Source organism: Ammospiza nelsoni, chromosome 13 (genome assembly GCF_027579445.1).
Source record: "Ammospiza nelsoni isolate bAmmNel1 chromosome 13, bAmmNel1.pri, whole genome shotgun sequence".
Classification (NCBI taxonomy): Eukaryota; Metazoa; Chordata; class Aves; order Passeriformes; family Passerellidae; genus Ammospiza; species Ammospiza nelsoni.
The window spans coordinates 6,265,955-6,285,374 of record NC_080645.1 but is presented as its reverse complement, the minus strand read 5'-3'; the positions used below and the strand labels follow the sequence as shown (position 1 = coordinate 6,285,374).

At 45.8% G+C, this 19,420-nt stretch overlaps 1 protein-coding gene across 1 annotated transcript in view; it reads right to left on the bottom strand.

Annotated features, from left to right (window-relative positions):
- Nucleotides 1–15,275: 15,275 nt before the first annotated feature.
- Nucleotides 15,276–19,420, bottom strand: part of LOC132079269 (hydrocephalus-inducing protein homolog) — a 69,435-nt gene continuing 65,290 nt past the window's right edge. Inside the window, 5 exon segments of the mRNA XM_059481771.1 lie at nucleotides 15,276–15,444; nucleotides 16,236–16,374; nucleotides 17,170–17,358; nucleotides 17,885–17,985; nucleotides 18,455–18,615. Coding sequence (XP_059337754.1) covers nucleotides 15,276–15,444; nucleotides 16,236–16,374; nucleotides 17,170–17,358; nucleotides 17,885–17,985; nucleotides 18,455–18,615 — 759 coding nt within the window.

The following is a 19,420-nucleotide window of genomic DNA, read 5'->3' as shown; positions in this document are numbered from 1 at the left end:
GGCCGGTGCCGCCGTGCGGAATGGCCGCGGAGCCGCCGGGGCCCGCCCGCCGCACTGCACCGGCTGCGCAGCGCCCTCCGCCCCCGCGGCGCCCGGCACGGGCAGCGCCCGCAGCGGCCCCCGGCAGCAACCACAGAACCAGGGCTGAGAGGACCTCTGAGATCACACAGTCCGCCCTTGTCACCCATCTCCACCTTGTCATCGTGGCGCTGAGAGCCACGTCCAGTCACTAAACACCTCCAGGGACGGGGACTCCACTACCTCCCCGGTCAGTCCATTCCAATGTCTAATCATCTTTCTGTGAAGAAATGATTCCCGATGACCAGCCTCAACTTCCCCTCATGCAGCTTTAGTAAGTCCTGTCACTTGTTACCTGGGAGAAGAGCCCGATCCCCACCTGGCTCCACCCTCCTTCCAGGTAGTTGAAGAGAGGGATAAGATCAGCCCTGAGTGAGTCTCTCCTTCTCCAGGCTGAACAGCCCCACTGTCACCTTAGGCCAGCACAGAGCCTGAAGCCCGCTGAGCTGAGCGTGAGGCCACGCTGTCTGATTGGACCAGCCACCCTCTGTGCCCCAGAGCTCATGGCATGGTGGATTAAATCCCCACTCGAGATGCCCAGGTCTTGATCCTCACTGGGGAGCCCAGTGTGCAGAGTCACACCTTCTCAGCTCTTCTCAGGCCCAGCTCAGTGAGCACTCTTGGTCAGCAGAACCATGCACGCAGGCAGCTGCCTCATGACTGACACACACCTTTGCAGCAAGAAACACAAGCTTGAGACTCTGCTGTAGAGCACTTTTAAGCCTTTATACAACAGATCAGTGATCAGTGCTGGTCTTTGCTGGTTCCTGTGGGAAGCTGTAGTGAGAGTCCTATGTATTGGATAAGTGGGTCCTAGCTATTCTAAATGAGTCACAGCTGTGAAGTCCTTAGTTGGGCAGCAGCTGTGGCTCCTAAAGATAGCTGGGATAAAAGGGGGGTGGGTCAAGAGCCCTGGAGGAGCCCCTGTGGAAGTCATGAGGAACTGTGCTACAGAGAAGAACTGCATGGTAGAAAAACAGCTAGAAGGTATGGACTTTAAGAATATAATAACAACAGTATGGGACTCTAGAAATATGGTAATAACAACAAGATAGCAACAACTGGTGACCCCGATGTGATGCAGAACATGCAGCCACAAGGGACGTTGAGAGAAGGTATGGACTCTTTAAGAGTGTAATAACAACAATACAACAACAAGAAGCTAAATCCTTTAATATGAGCACAGGGTGTCCTGCAAGGTACCCACCCACCACAGCCCCCCAGGACTGTCCTGGTTTGGGTCCCTGAAGAACTCAGACATCAGCCATTAGCTCTGTGTTAATGAGGGTCAGTGCCTGCAGCCTCCCCTGGGCAGCTGAGCATGGATTTTGGGGGTCACTAGCTGTGGTTCCATGGATGTTGATGGAGTGTCTGAGTGTTGAGTTCAGTATTGGATCCCTGTACCAATTTGTGTATGGCCCCATGGTTTGAGTAAATCAGCCTAAAACGATGCATGTATTTATGGAGTTCCAGAATTCATTGCAGCATCATGCTGTGTGTATAGCAAGTGGTACTGCAGACCTCCTTGTGGGCACAGTTCTTCCATCAAACCACCCCCACCTGCAGCAATTGAGTTCCTAAGAAGCTTCAGGACCTCTCTGTCATCTGTTGGGGATTATGATCACCCTCTCTTTAGGCTATGGAGTTGTAGTGGTCTGAGTTCATCAATACTCCTTGATTTCACAATGTGCATTTATTTCATCCTGGGTCACGTATTCAGTGTTCCAAGTGTTTGAAGGAAGCAAAAAATGTTGGAAAAATCTTAGCTATAACCCATAATGTACTGTTAATTTTCATTAACAGTAAAGTGAGACAGTGGAGGAATGAAGAGAATTTTTATATTCCTTTGCAATTTTGATTTTTTTTTTCTCTGTAGTCTGTGAAAACTTTTAGATCACATATTTTTAAAAGGCCATTTCTGAGAATGTCATCTAAGCCTGCCATATATGAAGCAATAAATAAATACATGTTAGGAGCAAAGGAGAAGTAGTACTAGCCTCAGGGAAGTTTCACTAGGTCCATTACCTCAAGAAGTTCAAGCAGATTTTATCAAAAGTGAAGTCTGGTGCCTCAAACACCATTTAAGTTGTCCTTAAGATATTGTTTTGACAAAGACTCAAAACTAGCTCATTAACACCATCAAGAATTTTATGTGTGACATATTAAAGCAATGCCATTCACTTCCTTCTAAGTATCAGTGTGTGGAGAGATCCAGCTGTTTTAAAGATCAGGAACCTTTTTTCCTCCCTTGCTCCCCTGGTAATACCATGAATATCCTTTCCCTGCTCCCTGCACTTGGCTAATTCAGTGCTGTAATGGGCAATACAAGGTTCTGTTGCTTTAGATCTGGCCATTTGAATGCATGAGCAGGCAGGCAGCAGCTGAATAAAGAATAACATGCACTTGTCTCCAAATGATTCACTCTGCTGGCATCTTGCTACCAAATGAATGGTGAAGCGGAGAGTGACTGGGGAAAGTAAAACAGATAACATATGGCAACTAAGTGACATGCAGAATGATGAAGAGACTTGGAGACAGCTCACTCACATCACTCCAGCAGTCTGCAACAGCCAAGGAGGTGAATTTGGGCCTTCAAACTGCATTTGTTTTGCAATGGTTTGTGAGTCTTCTAATTAAACCTCCCCATAATGATTTAAAGCTATCTCTATTACCCCTTGGTCTTGAACCAAAAGTAATTTATCCTAAATACCTTAACTGGGTACTGTTTGCAGGTCAAAATGTTGAAGGATGGCCGTTTCGTAGAAACATGATATATGGTAGGACCAGTCATTGCACAGGTCAGGTGTGGCAACCAAAGTAAGGTATAGCAGATATTTTTGCATAATCATGATTCCATTAGTTTGATTTAATTCCTGAGCACCTCTTTAAGAATATTTGATGATGCAGTACAGAAGCATACGCTGATGTAAAAGCAGGATTTATTCTGACAATTGACTGTAAATTTAACTCCCCAAAAACAGTCTGCAGGATGGCCATTCATATCACTTAAGCCTTCAGTAAAAGCATTCCAGTGGTGGCTTTCCACTGACTTCAGCAGCTGGTAGATTGGACCTGCACAAGTGAAAACACAGAACTTGATTTGATGAATATAGACAAGCAGTGACAATATTAATGAACATGCTGTGAGAAGCTGAGCAGAAGGGAATTAAGAGTTCTTTCATCATCCTCTGTACCTGCTGGTCAAGCTGGGGATATCTCTTCTTTGAGAAAGTGATGTTTAAAAGGAAAGGAAGGGAAATGGAGTAGTGTACTTGTGGATAAATGCTGGCAGTCACAGTCAACATTTCCTCCCGATTCAGATATTTTACTTTCAGAACATAAAGTTCCTTTGTTCAGCAAAGGAACCTATATATGACTACATCAGATTGTTTTGAGGGTTCAGGCCTGAATTTCATGGTGTGGAGCAGCCATTCAGGATAAATCTGACTGCAGTATTGCCATACTTCTGACAGAAGTTAGAGGAAGAATTTGAAGCTGCTACTGGAAACACAGACCCAGTGGAAGGTTGATCAAAATCTGAAGTAGTGAGTTAAATGCAAGGTTTGATGCTGTGTGGAGAGGAAACCAAACCAAAGCAAACCAAACAATCCTTGGACCATTGTGCAAAAGAAATATTCCCCAATAGATACTCCTGATGTACTTGACAGCACTTTCTTTTAGGAGAACAATGAGGTTTGTGTTCAAGAAGGACTTGATGTCTTTGTATCAGTTTCCATTCTTAACAGGAACAAGAAGACCTGAATGAGGGCTAATCACTTTGCTCAAAGGAGAAGTAACCCATAATAGGCAAAAACAAATCCTCAGTTAGAATGCAATTTTTATTTCAGTAATTTTCTCTGGAACATAAATAATGTTTTGTCTTTAGAATAACATATTATAAACATTTTTGTTAGGCTGAATTATTTATTTTTCTAGTAGTTATAAATTAAATTAGAAAATCCTAGTGATGTATGTTCTGGCTGCCTCAATGCATTATCAAGGCAGTTTTGAATACATTGAGCTCCAAAACATTAGTTTTTTTACAGTCTATTGTCACTGGATTCTGTCTCTTGCTGAAAAGAAATCTGAAAGCAATTATGTTTTAAAAACATGTGCACAACACCTGTTTAAGCTGTTGTGATGCCCTATAGTCCACAACATCTCTTATCAATAGGAAAATTGATTCAGTGTCTTTTCCTACTTGTATCCCTGTGCAGAATGTATTAACAAAGATATTTCCAAAGAAATCTCCAAGAGTACAGGATGCTAGATTTATTTGTTTGGGCTTTTTAAAAATGAGAGACCTCCATTTCCCAAGGTTGATTTACATTAAGCTAATTGTATTATTTTATTTTATTTTAGCCAGGGGCTTTCTCTTGCTGGTGAAGCTCTATATGAATCATAGCAGCAATGAAGCAATTCTCTGATCACAGGCACTAAAAGGAACTGTACAGTTCCCTTCAGCAGATGCAGTTTAGAGCTCCTTGGCATCATCAGAAGTAATGAAAACATGTTGCATTTTAAACCAAGGAGGAAAAGAAATGAAAGCACTCACAGAGGATTTGGCAAAGCCAATGTATGATTTATCCTGTTGGCTGCTCAGTTATTGCAGCCCTTTGCTACTTTACCATTTGTCTTGTTCAGAGATTGTGCTCAGATAATTCAGTGATAAGTACAACAGAAATTAAATAAATCATAGCTGATCATGAAATAATACAACTTAAGAAAATTTAAATAGATTGTGAAGTATTTACATCATGGTGATGACAGTTATCACATAGAGACCAAAATAAGCCCTTTTAAGAAAACTTCATTTATATCCTTGTTCCTCAAGCCCTACTAACCATTTATTTGGCTGATGTAGGATAATGTAAAAATACTGTTCAATATCTTGTACTGTTTATACATCCCAACATTTCTCTTGTGTTTTATAAGAGCTCTGCATATTTTTTTATTTTGGAAAACAAACATTATTTTGGTAGTAATATTGAAGTTCTGTATTTTCTTTTGGTACTCAACTGAGGAAATGTAGGGAAAAAAGGTCAGAAAAATTTGCAGAGGTGGATAATAGATTACAAAGAGCAAAGTTACAGGAGATGAGTACATTACTACTGCCACTGCTTTAGAGCATCTCTCACAAAAAGCAGACTGGCTACACTGTCCCAACTCCATCATTTCAACTCTCCATGACTTGTTTCCTGCTTTGTAAAGCTGAGTCGAGCCATTTTTACCTAATATGAATAACGCTGGTAATACACACTAACAGTTTTTGTGTATTACTGCAACAGCACTAGGTACCTTTTAGAATTTTTTAGGGTATTGCAATGCCATCCCTGAATTTAAACAGGTTCAAGATATTATTTGTAGCTTATTCTTTTAGGTAATTTGTAGCAAAAGTAAAAAATGATTGCACATGGTCAGTTACTGGACTGTTGTGTGTGTGGGATGCACATGATGATTTAAGTACTGCTTCATCCTGTGTGACTCCAAGCTTTGAGAAAGAGTAATCCCACTTGGCATTTGGACTCCATTTGGTCTCAGTAATTATGGATCCAGAGTAACTTGTTAGAACCTTGTGAAGAAAACGTCTCTGAAGTTTATAGCAGAGCTGAAGTGTACAGAAGGATGAGAATTCAATGAATACTAAGAATAAGTTTGAAAAGCATATCCAGTTATCCTACTGGCTACGTCCAATTGTTATCCACTGTTGCAGTACAGTGCTCATGATCACCAGGAACAATGCGAATGTCATCTGCAGACTATTAACACATTTTATTTTTGATCAAAGTCGCTTTCTACAAATTACCAAGCTGGTTTGCCTTTTTGAGGCTCCTGTTTTTTGTGTTAAGTATTTACATGTATAATACAGGGGGTCCTGAATCTGCTCAAGGCACCCAAAATGAGCTTTTAGGTTTTCTAAGCTGAGGTCTGTTTTACCTGTTTCTGAAGCTGCAGTCCAAGAGCAGTGACTTAAGGTTGCTGCTCTGGGAGCAGGGATGCTCCTAGCTTGGATTTAAACCTGAAGTCATTGTACCAGTTTAAAGCTCTTGCAAGAGCTCTGACACTGCACAGAATTTCCATAGGCATTACAACACAAAGAACTCTTTCCCCCCACAAGCTCTTGATGCAGCTTTCTGTACCACCCTGGTTATGCCCTCTGTGATGGGCCTTTTGCAGAAATGAAAAGGATACTCTTTAGCATAACTGTGTTTTCTGTGGAGTGTTTTATCATGGTCTATTAATATTCTCTTTTCCTCAGTTCCATGGCTACTTACTGCTTTCTAACTCATTGATTTAATAAACCAGCTGAGCATGCTGCTGTATTCTCTTCTACTCTCCCTGTGTTTTTTCTATTCTCCCTATGGAGGAAAAAGAAATACCCATAAAACCAAACAGAAACACCAGCTTATTAGGAGATTGGTTTCCTCTGAGCCCTCTTAAGATGCTAATGGAACTGTTCATTACATAGCTTCTAGGTTGCATCTCGCTTGGGCTGGTAGAAACAGGGATTTTCACTGAATAAATGCATTTGAGTTTGCAGGCAAGGTTCAGAACCTTTATTCTGTTTTATTGCAATGGAGTTATTTTTCTCCACAGTGGCTGGCGTGATGCCGTGTTTTGGATTTACAACCTCAACGGTGCTGATAACACACCAGTGTTTTTGTTATTGCTGAGCAGTGTTTACACAGTGCCAAGGCCTTTTCTGCTTCTCCCACCCGCCCAGCAGCGAGGAGGTGCACGGGGAGCTGGGAGGGGACACAGCTGGGGCAGCCCAGCAGAAGGAAAGTGAATCCTCTTCCACATGGCATCATGCTGAGCAAGCACTGCTGGGGGAAAGAAGGAGGAAAGCGGACATTTGGAGTTATGGCTGAGGCCTCACTTTCCTGGAAGTGGCCAGACATCTGCCTAGGAAGCAGACAATAAATTCATTAGTTTCCTTTGCTTGCACATAAAGCTTTGCCTCACTTACTAATCTGTCTCTATCTGAACCCATGAGTTTTCTCAGTGTTGTCCTTCTAACTCTCTGCCCTACCCCACTGCAGAGGAGATGAGAAAGTGTGTGGAGTTTACCTGCCTGTCAGAGTTAAACCCACAGCAAAACCAAAACATCTGTCTTCTTTTTATACTGATTTAAATAAGTAAACTCATAAATTAGGAAATGGGCCTGAAAAATCCTAATGCTTTATTCACCTAGAGTAGTGGTTCCTTATTTTATAGTTAAGCATGCTAGTAAAGTCCTTTGGGTATGCTTATACTATTGATAATGGCACGGTATGAGGTATTTATAGTAACACTAGGATAAGTGTTGCAGTTTTATGACTTTGTGAAGGCTGAGAGAATTAGGATTATTCAGTCTGGAGAAGAGAAGCTTCAGGGCTAACCAAGTGGATCTCTCCAGTACCTGGAGGAGCTCCAATGAAGATGGAGAGAGACTGTTTGCAAGAGCCTGGAGTGACAAGGGGAAATGGCTTCAAACTGACAGAGAGCAGATTTAGAATTAATATTAGGAATGAATCCTTTACTGTGAGTGTGAGGCCCTGGCACAGGTTGCCCAGAGAAGCTGTGGTTGCCCCACCCTGGAAGTTTCCAAGGTCAGGTTGGACAGGGCTTGGAGCACCCTGGGATAGTGGAAGATGTCTCTGCCCATGGCAGGGGGTTGGAACGAGGTAACCTTCAAAGCCCCTTCCAACCCAAACCATTCTATGATGCTGTGATTCTATGTACTTATTCCATCTGTAGCTGTAGTTCACTGTACTGGAAGATAATGGAAAAAAGGCATTGTGGTCTGAAATTGGACCATTTGCTGACAGCAGTGTGACTACACAAGAGGACTGACTGTGTCATTCTGTTTCTTCTCTCACCCCAGTGAGAGAAGCCCCAGTGTGGGCTCGCTGCCCACTGCACGGTGCCAATTCACACACCAAGGCAAGGTATTTCTATTTTCTGCAGTAGTTTGTGCAATGTAGGGAGCTGAGGGGTAAGCCACAAGAGGCTGGCTCTCTGACCATCACACTATTTTAGTAAACAAAGGTATCAGCATTCACTGGCTAAAAGCTACCTGGTTCTCTTATTAACTGGTATTCTGCCTTGGATTGGTTAAATGGCTCTTTGGCTTCCCATGCTAATTAGTCCCATGCTCAGTCTTTCTCTTTTCAGACACTGGGTTTCTTGGGTCAGTGGCTGTGAAGTGGTGGTTGCAATATTCCCCTGGCTGAATTGCCTTCTACGCAGTTGGAGATGATTTTAGCATGGTTGCTGAGTTGACTTTGTTAGTTTCCTCCTTATCTTGGGAGTTTTGCAAAGTGTCCTTGTGGCCTGTAAATTCTGCATTCTCTGTGCCTGCTATCAGAATCACATCCTTCTTCCCAAGCTTTGCTAACCCCCCCCAGCTCTGAGACTGAAGCCTGTCAAGCCCTAGACTTAACAAAGCAATACTACCAAAAAGTAATTTATGTTTCTAACACCTGGACGTAATTTAGGGACTTTGAAGAAGAATTAGAATAATTTCAGATGTGCTTTTCACCAATAATCAGCTAAATGTTAGATAAAGGTGATTTCTGGAGACAAAATTAATGTAAAAGCTGCATAGCAAACCTTTCATGCTGCAACCAAGAAAAATGATTCTTCAGTGCTCCAATCTTTTGAGAAATCAGATCTGGTCCAATAAACTCCAGGATTTGTCAGTTTGTTTGGAAATTCTGAGGAGAAAAGGTCAGGAGGTGAGAGCCCATAGAGCATTCTCACACTTCTTTCATTGTGGCAAACCCATCCTGTTGTACAGGGGCAGCATTCTTATTCTCCTCTTTTTAGAAATTGAGCAGATGGGTTAGAATATTGCTAAGTTGTGAACTATCATGAACAAGTGATCAGAGAAGGTATTTAAAGATGAATGGCAGAACTTGGCCACGTAAGACTCTGAAGTCCCAGTTAAGGGGTGAAAATGAGGACTGCTTTCTGCCACAATGTCCTGGCACTGCCTGATTGTGATCTCTGTGTGTTTCAAGAGTTTCTGTCTTTTTGAGACACCAGTAGAGGGCTTTTAAGTCCTCATGAAATTATCGTCTTCTGTGGGAGTTTAGATCACACCTGCTATCTCCCTGTATGACATAACATTCTTGGGTAACCATGTAAACTATCATTTGCTTAATCTTTTTTATCCAGTGTAAGAAAACCTGCAAGAAAACTTGGGCACTTTGGATAAATCTTTTTTATTTCGGGGCAAAATGGAAGGGCCACAACTACTTCCTGAGCATCCAGTTTGATTTCCCCTTACTCTGAGGTAATATAAAGTCTAGCTATATATAGAGTCTAGCTGGTCAATTTATCAGATGATTTAAATTAAAAGTTGGAAACCATTTTAGGCAAGAGTTTGGAACGCAGAAGGAGTGTCTATGTAAAATCACAGTTCAAGTGCTGGCACTTGCCTTAGTCCTTGAGGAAATAACTCAAAATGCAGTTTATATTTACAGCCAAAAATAAAAGTTAGGAAGAAGTAACATGGGATGTGAAGTAGGACAAAGGAAACAGAGGTTTCTAGGGGTATTGGTATTTTGCACTGCAAAAAGAGATTTTTTTCCCCACATAAGAAAAATGCATAGAAACCTTCTGGCTTCATATTTCAATCATGAATTAAGCAATGTCCTTTCATGGCAGGTAATGAGCCAGCACCTCTCTTTAAACATGGAGATGCTGACTAGTATCTGGAATCTCAGCTGAAGAAGGGGGATTATGTTACTGAATCAGATCCAAATACCAACACTATCTCGGTTGAGCTGCAGCATCAGAATTATTTTTGCTGAATGTCACCCAAGTTTCCCCAGAGACCTTGAAATCACTGGGATTGTAAAGCATGTGTAGTCCAAAAAGGAATTTCTGCACTAAGAGGCTGGATCTCTAATCACCTTGAAGTCACTCCCATAGGAAGAAGATGGAAGAGGCTTATACTACTTTCAGATCTTTAATTCAAGCTTTTAATTTCTTCAGTTTAGAAAAGTTAAATTTACTGTTGGGTTAATCAAGTTAAAATAGAAGCTTAATTATAACCTAGAAAAAGCTGAACACTGCTCCAGAAAGTCAACGTTGCGGGTTATTTCTTTTATTTTAACAAGGTGGTGGTGGCAGGGGTGTTGAACCTTCTCAATTTTGAGAGAGAAGCGTGGGTAGGAACATGAAGAAAGGGAGACAAAGACAGTGCCCTACAAACACACCTAAAGAAAAGAATCTGGCATTGGCTCATGGAAAGAAAGCACATCAAAAAGAAATTTATGTGAAGCTGTTCAAAGAGGTTTGTGAGCTACTTTTGAAAGTGTGTGCCCTATCCAAATAAAACATTCCTTTAGGACAGGAAAGAAATCTTTTAAGTGTTCAGTGGGCTGAGGAACCACGAGCGAAAAGCATCAGGGACACAGAATACACATCTTCCAGTCGTGCTCCAGCTTCAGGGCTATGGAGGCTGAGGCCTGCAGCAGACCTCAAAAGCTCTACAGAAACAACTGAACAGCACAACCATCAGACAGCTCCCTGGATGAGCAGGGAGACGTGAACCAGGGCACCTCAGCCCTCCTCAGATAAACACAGAACCAAGGCTTGGCGAGATTTAGAGGGAGCTGCCAAGAATTCTGTCAAAGATTCTCATGGACAGGTACAGTGATCACATCTCCTGGTGCTGGCAAGCAACATCAGACAGGGAATAAGTGAAGTTAAAAGGGAGGAGGTAACCTTAAATCATTAAAGCAAGAGAAAATTGAGGCCTTTAATTGGGAAACTGTGGCACAGACACATTGGTGTCAAAACCAGTGACAGCATATTATCCTGTCTGAGGAGCCAATTTACTTGTGACTTGTCTCAATCCTGGTTGTCAGAGGCATATGGGGAATGGGTTATACATGTGCCCTGTCCAGGAGGCACCAAGGAGGAAAGCCTTGTCTCTGGGGAGGCTTTTCCTGGCAGCCAGTTCATGTGTCACAGGGGACAGGCTGTCAGCAGGGGAGCCCCGAAGGCACTGTACCCCAGAGACACTCTGCAATCCATGGCTAAAGACCATTGGACTGGGCCAGTGGTCTCCTGTCAGCAGGCAGGCTTTGGGAGGAGACAGGGCCATAAAAATAACTGCAACGCAAGCCATGGGGTTTTTTCCAAACTTGCTTTTTGAGTCTGGGGGCCTTTTATGTCTTGTTTCTGCTTTGACTCTGGCCTGCTGAGGCCCTTGCTGGACCTTGCTCGCTCTCACATCTGTCCTGTCTCACTGCATCCCTGACCAATGCCCTGCCTGCTTTATCTCGGTGTCCCTGAGCCACCTGTGTCCCTGAGCCACCTGTGTCCAGCCCTCCCCATCCCCAAGCCAGGCCTCTGTCTCTCCCCCCACCAACTCCTTTCCCGTTTTTCTTCCTCTTGCTCTGTCTTTTCTAGCCATCCTTAGTAGAGTAAGTCTTTGCTTTTTTCATTACCAATAACTGTTTGTCTCAGCTGACTTAATTTCGTTCCTGGCTGTCTAATTCTCAAAGAGCTGCTCACAGTTTCCCTCAGTGTAAGGTGACACCCCTCATGCAACACTGCAGCGCAAGAGCAGGACCCTGCCAGGCTCTGGTTGTTGTGCTCAAACACCTCAGCCAGGAGCTGGGAACAGAGAGATTCCTCCATCAGGAAAAAGCCATTTTGAGAGGGTTAGTCCAGTTTAGTGGCAGTGTAACCTTATCCTGAACACGAGTGTGAGGAGCTCACACCGTGCCCTGTCTGCAGGGAAGACTCCTGCAAAGATTTCTGAGCTGGAAGAGCCTCTGCCTCTCTCTGCAGCAGACAATGCCATCGTGCGGCAGTTCCTGATTCCTCGGCTGACACATCCAGGCTAAAAACTGCTGCTTCTATCCCGGAGTTAATAAGCAAACCCCTCTGTCCTGCTGAAGTGTTTCCATAGCATGAGGACACCCCTTAGCAGGATGCAGGCCCCATACAGATCTTTCTCTGGATTTCCAACTGCAGTATTTAAAGGAAAAGCCATTTCTGGGAAAGGGTTAAACCAAGCTCCTGGGAAGCTCATGACCAGCAGTCCCAGTCAGAGGCTGAGGGGTTCCAGTGGCAGCAGCCTGAGGTGGGATGTGTGACCAACACTATGTACCACAGTAGACATGTCCTGGCCCCTCCTCAATCCTGCAGCAGTTTTCAGTTCTCCAGAGTACACATGACCACATCTCATGTAAAACTAAGATTAAATTCACTGTGGACAAGCAGCTGGAGCTGCCAAGAGGTGCAGAGAGGATTTGTCTTTCTGCAGAGAAACCCAAGTGCTGACTTCTCTGGCCCATGTAGTAAAGAGTCATCTTCCCTCATTCCCTCAGAGGGACACCAGTGGCTACTTCTTCTTAATATAATAAATAAGCACATGCACAAAGGGAAGGTCATGGTGTTCCAGTACCAACACTGAACCAACCAGAACGAATTCAAACAATCCAAACAACACCTTTCATTCTTTAACCTAACAACCTTTTGGCTTCAGCAAAATCTCACCTCATCTCTCACAATCCACCCTTTCCTTTTATTATCCTTTTATTGCTGAACCCCTTGATTTAATTACCCTGTCTGGTCAGCACTAACTGGCTCCTTTTGTGAAGCAGTTATAAATAAGATTAATCAGTCTTTTCTGAGGTCTGTGTTAAATTCAGTTTATTTAAAAGTTCCTGATTTGTCAGTTCTGGTTGCTGTCCATAGTCCTCCTCTATTGGAATAATGCTCCCAATATTACCAGTTAGATTGTGCCTGGGCCAGTCTGACCCTCGCTGCTGGGCCAAAGGCAGCAACTGTGGTGTATCACCCCAGAGATACCTTGGCTTGCTGGAGATTGCAGCTGGGCACTGAACAAGTCCAGGCTTGTTGGAACCCCGTTTACCTCAGGAAGAATAGCTTCAGGCGATGGTGAAGAGAAAAAGGAGATGGATTCTGCTGGAGGGTTTAATGTCCAGAGGTTTATTCCATGGTTACAGAGGTCTGAACGTGAGCAACTGCTCCAGCAGAATGTTGGCCGCATGGTCTGATCACCTTTTTAAGCTCAGGGGGAAGGGAGGTACAGGTGAGCCACCAACCAGGTGAGAGGGGCAGGGTCTCAGGGGAAGATGACACCCAGAAAGGCCAATGACCTCTGGGCATAGGGGCATCCTTTGAACTTGACCAACCACATGACCCCTTGCTGGAATGTTAAGCCTGATCGACAGGACTCACTCAGCATGGGGGCAAGGGCGAAGGGAGAGAGGTATAGGCACACCTGGGGAAGTGACCTGGAAGGCCAAAATGGGACATTACAGCACGCCACAACACTCCTCCAACTCAAGCAAAGCAGGATGTAGATACGCTTGTGTGCAGTGTCTGCCATCAGCAGTTCCATCCGTGCTTGCTGGGATGATGCAAACCTCAGATGGTGACTGTAGCACCAAAGGTTCCCTTCCTCAGTATCCATACCTGCTTCCTGAGCTCTGTGCACTAGAACAGCACACTGCAGGGAGGTAGATGTGAAGCATAGAAGCCATGATACTCCATCCAGCAATTTGCAGAGGCTTAGAACATAATCTCCTATTCCTCTTTTGTCAAAGTCTGGTTTGCCTTATATTCCCACTGCTCAACGCCCAAGGGGTTGCAGCCCACAGAGGAGCAAAAGGCTCTCAGGTGGCAAATACAGAGGTCACTCCAGTCTTGCCCTTGACTGTTCACTATTAAATCATCTTTTGAAGATTAACTTTTAAGGGTCACTTCCTTGTACCACTGTCCAAGTTTGGGGAGGAGCTTCCACTGGCCCTTTGACTTGAGAGGCGTAAGAGCTTTTCTGCAGTCCTGGTAATTGTTTCAGTTGTTAAAAGTACCTGAAAGGGACCTTCCCATGCTGCTGTTAAGGCATCATCAGTCCAAATTTATTAGAACCCAATCTCCTGGTTTTACCTGGTGTATGTGAAAGTCTAGAGGTGATGTTTGGGGTAACAACTCTTTTCTTCTAAGATCCATGAGAGAGAGTACAATTGCCTGCAAATAATTTCTGAGAGCTGAGTCATTAGTTTCAGCCATTGGCAACCCCTCCTCCCTTCCCAGATAAGGTAACCCAAGTAACATTTCATTGGGAGAAACTCCTCTGCCCTTTCTTGGAGCAGTTCTGATCTCTAATAATGCTAATCTGCTTTCAACCATTAATTTGGTAATATGGTTCTTAAGGATAGCATTCATTCTCTGCACACATCCAGAGCCTTGAGGGTGCCACGGGGTATGAAATCTCCAATTTATGTCTAATTCAACACATATAGAGTGTAAAATTTCTCAAGTGTGTTCCCTTATCTGAATCTATTCTTTCACTATCCCATATCTGGGAATGGTTTGTTCTAATAGCATCTTAGCCACTTTGGAGGCAGTTGCAGTTGAGGTAGGAAAGGCTTCTACCCCGTGGGTGAGGTGATCAACTATTACAAGAAGGTATTTCCACCTCTGTATTCTGGGGAACTCAGTGTAATTTATTTGCATATTTTGAAAGGGTCTAAGGGCTAGGGCTCTTCCCTCACCAGGGTGTTTTCTCATCACTTTCTTATTTACCTTTTAACAAACACTGAGCATTGTTCAGTCTCTGTTTGATTCCTTTATAGACTCCCTCACAGCAATAAGTTCTTCTGAATTGATCACACAGTGCTTGAGCTCTCCAGCATATTCCTTGGTGTAGCTTAATTAAAATTTCTTCAGCTTTATTCATTAGCTGCCTCCCTTCCCTGCCCAGCTGTGACCAGAACTACAGCAAAGGGGAAGTGCCTGCAGCTGAGGGAAGGCTGTGGTTGGGTATCTGGTTCTGTTTGTTGTTGCTGCCAGTGTTGTTTTTGTTTGCCTTACATGCTAGTGAAGAACTGCTACTCCTTTTCCCATATCTTTGCCTGAAAGCCCCTTAATTTCAGTTACAATAATTTGGAGGGAAGGGGGTCACATTCTCCATTCCAGAGAGGTCCTGCAGACACCTGTCTTTCCAACCAAGACAAGCTGACAACTAACGGTTTATTGCCAGTTGTTTAATCAACAATTAAACAACAGTTAGTGAATTAACTTAGGTAACTAAAAGATAAGCTAGAGGTGTTCACTGGAAGGGTAGCTGCGGAGGTCTCTGGTGAAGGGTGGGAGACCACCAGCAGCAGAAGGCACGGTGCTGCTGGCTCCTGTGGAGGCTCCAGCTGACACAAACGCTCTCACTCAGGGGGCAGTTTCCAGTGCACCCTCTTCTTGGGCTTCGGGCTCTCCTCTGCCTGCCGTAACGCCGAGCGTTTGGGTTTACCAAACCTCATCTTCTTCTTGTCCCGGGCCCTGCCTCTCAAAATCAGCCGCACCTTCTTCTGACTTGGCCTCAGCTTAGGAATCCTAGGAAGAAGGGGACTGGTGTTAGCCAGAGGAACATTTCCAGCCACCTGCTTTTCTGCCTGCTTGCAAAGCACACAGTGTTGCATCCTCTCTCTGTGCAAGCAGTGAGCAGCACATTAAATAACTGCACTCACTGCACAGAGATGCAAGGGCAGGACAATGACCTGTTCAGTGCCTGGGAACCACCTACAGCACACAGGGTTCCATGTAGAGAAGCAGGCCTTGCTTGTCCCCAAAGGAACCAGAGCTAGGTACTGGCTGGTGCCCAGATCTCTCATTCCACATTTTGCAACCTTCCGGGAGCGTGATGTTTCATACGGTGTCTTTTCCCAGTGCCTCCCTTCCAAGGCCAGATGATCTGGCCTTCCACAGATCTTTCTGTGCTCCTGTGGGTGTTTCTGCTGCCTCTCTGGGGCTGCCTGACTCCATGCCCCCCTCCCCATCCCAGTCAGAGGGACTGAAGGGAGGGTGTTAGGGGGGATGAACCAGGCTGTGCTTGGTGATGCCCAGCAATAGGACAAGAGACAATGGCAGAACCTGAACAGGAAATTCCACCTGAACTTAAGGAAGAACTTCTTTCCTGTGTAGGTGACAGCTTGCCCAGAGAGAGTGTGGAGTGTCCCTCACTGGAATTATTCCAGAGCCCTCTGGACACAACCCTGTGCTCAGCGACGACCCCACCTGAGCAGGGAAGTGGGACCAGATGACCTACTGTGGTCCCTTCCACTCTGTCCCACCCTGTGATTCAGTGACACCCATGGGTAGCGTGAGTTGGTGGAGACGTTTCCCACCTGCACACCATGATGGTCTTAAACCTGCCCACAGCCTTCGGGAAGAAGCGCACGTGGAAGGTCTGCATCTGGCCAGGAGCGAGGGTGCCGCGGTAGGGGTCGATGGAGAACAGTGCTGCCGGTGTTTCATCGGTCAGATCTGGGAAGATTTCCATGGAGGAACTGCTATGCTGCAGAGAGACATGCTTTGTCTTTTTCTTCTTCTTGGAAGGGGCTGGCTGCTCGGGCTGCTGCTCCTCGGGCTGCTGCTGCTCAGGCTGCTGCTCGGGCTGCTGCTCCTCGGGCTGCTGCTGCTCAGGGAGGTGCTGTTCCTTGGAGCGGCTCTGCTTCTTGGAACTCTTCTTCTGCTTGGAATCCAGCTGCTCCTTCTCAGAAAGCTGCTGCTGCTTAGAAGGCTGCTGCTGCTTGGAATCCTGCTGCTGCTGCTTGGAACCCTGCTGCTGCTGCTTGGAACCTTGCTGCTGCTGCTGCTTGGAATCCTGCTGCTGCTTGGAACCCTGCTGGGGCTGCTTGGAACCTTGCTGCTGCTGCTGCTTGGAATCCTGCTGCTGCTGCTGCTTGGAATCCTGCTGCTTGAAATCCTGCTGCTGCTGCTTGGAACCTTGCTGCTGCTGCTTGGAACCCTGCTGCTGCTGCTGCTGCTTGGAATCCTGCTGCTGCTGCTGCTTGGAATCCTGCTGCTGCTTGGAATCCTGCTGCTGCTGCTGCTTGGAACCCTGCTGCTGCTTGGAATCCTGCTGCTGCTGCTGCTTGGAATCCTGCTGCTGCTGCTGCTTGGAATCCTGCTGCTTGGAATCCTGCTGCTGCTGCTTGGAATCCTGCTGCTGCTGCTGCTTGGAATCCTGCTGCTGCTTGGAATCCTGCTGCTGCTGCTTGGAATCCTGCTTCTGCTTGGAATCCTGCTTCTGCTTGGAATCCTGCTCCTCCCCAGGACCCAGCAATAGGTCGGGATCCAACCGCACCAGCTGGCACCACCACTGGGCAAAGTGCTCACTCGTGAGAGGCCACCGCAGCTGCCGCCGCCGCCGCCGCCGCCGCACTTTAGGAGGACGGGCCAGCCGCCGCCAGTAACGACGCAGCAGCTTTCTGCGATGCTTTATAATTTTAAAGGAGAGGAGCCGACCTGCAAGGGAGCAAGAGAACAGCTTTCAAAGACCTGTGTTCCCAGCAACTCCGCCTCCTGCTGCATGTAGGTGGAAGAGAGCTGGGATGCACTTGGAGCATCTCTGGCCAAGTCCTTTATTCTAGCAGGAAAGTGTCTAGGAGCAGGGTCTCTGCCTGCAGCACACATTCCTGTGCCAAAGCAGGAGAGTTGCTTTTAGACAGTGACTTTGCAGAGTGAGGAACTGCACACAGACAGTGGCTCCAGGGCAGGTCACTCGTTATACCACTGCTTTTCCCAGTCTCAGACTTCTCAAAGAGATGACCTGATGTCCCCCTTCCCAGTCCTGACCCAGCATGTGGCTCTCCCCAGAGCCTGGCTCAGCTCCTTTGCAGAGCAGAAGGGGCAGAGCAAGAAGAGAAAAGGCTGAAAGGCAGAGAGGGACAAGGAGAAAACTCTCCAGCTGCGGCTGGGAAGATGCTGATGAAAGTGGACGTGTGGACAAGGATGAAAAAGCAATTCATGTTTTGGGGTGAAATGCCCTTACGCATCAGAGTGACTGAGTATCCCTTCTTCACTGGTTTACTAGCTGTAGGTTCCTCCCAGTAGTATTCCAGAGGTACCTTCCCTGTGTTGTGAATTCTGAAACTGAAAAGCAAGAAGGAGGAAAAAAAAAAAGTCCAATAAATATAAAGCAAATAGTACAGTAACATTGTCTGAGGAACTCCTGGTATCACTTTCTGCTGAGGAGCACCTTCTTCCCCAGGCAACCCTGCTGCTCAGACTGCTGTCCTGGGTGGCCCTAAACAGTATTTCCAAGTCTGGATCTTTAAGAGGAAAGGGCCAACATGGTGCCCAGGACATGGAAGCTAAGGGGCTTCCTCTGGACTTTAGGTCTTGGTTTGACTGCAAACTTATTCCTGAGCAGATGAGGACAGGTGACATGCAGTGAGAGCAAACCCATGGCTCTCAGCAGAAAGGTCTGGCAGCACTGAGGCTCTCCTGACACCATCTCCTGCTTGGCCTTGCAGAGTTCTGGCAAGCAGGCACTGGGCCAGCCCTGGGCAAAGGCAGCTCCTGCTCCCAGGAGGAGCTGTGCCTGGCCTCCAGCACTCACGTGGCTGTCCTTGTGTGGAAGGGCAAGGTGTCCTTGAACTGAACCACGATGGTGTTCGTCTTCAGCTGGGTGTAGGCCACAGAAGCACTGAGGCACACCTCGGCCTCCTGGGTGCTACCCTCCACCTCAATGTGATCCGTTTCTGGGACTGGCTCGACCACCTGCAAACACAGGAGGGAGGAGTCACTGAGCAGAGCCCAGAAGGTCAGGCCTGGAAGGGAATCTTCTGGCCTCCAAGGTCAGCTTCATAGCGGGACCAGAAAGGACCATTCACTTTTACTTCCCTGGAAAGATGACAAAATTGGGACTGCTCTGCTACAGTAGTTGTTTCTACCCACTGATCCAAGCAGTCACTACCACAGCTGTTAATATCCCCACGGAGACTATAGCTGTGTTCCAGTCCCTGTACTTCAACCTTGTAGAGGGACTGACTCTTTCCCTGTCCCCTATAAATCCAGCAGGTCTCAAAATTTGGTTTAGCAGCTCCTGCTGCTCCTGCTGGAGCTCTGTAGATGAAGAACCCCAAGACTGAAGAGTTCTAGAAAGCACCTTTTCCTTATCTTAGGAGAAAGTGCTTTCCAGATTTCTTGTGTGGAGCAACAGCCACACTGCTGGGAGCTGGGGATGGGCATTTTGGGATGTGAGAGATCTCACTAGGAAAGTCTCCAACTGCAGATGTTCTGATAGAAAAGAGGATGGTTTAGAAGCCTTAAAATGGTCCAGAAACTCAGAATGAACCTTCACCCAAGATGAGTTTGCGTGGCAATAATGAAAATAAAACCCGGAGTCTCTGGAGATGATCCTTCTCTGGACTCCTCCATACTGTCACACAGTGCCTGAGCTACTCCATGATGAGATATCCCACACAATACAGAGACTACAACCAAATTCTCTGGTATCCATGCAGACAAAACTTGGACTTCACCAGCATATGCAGGAGAAATGGATTTCTCTCTGCTTCAAAAG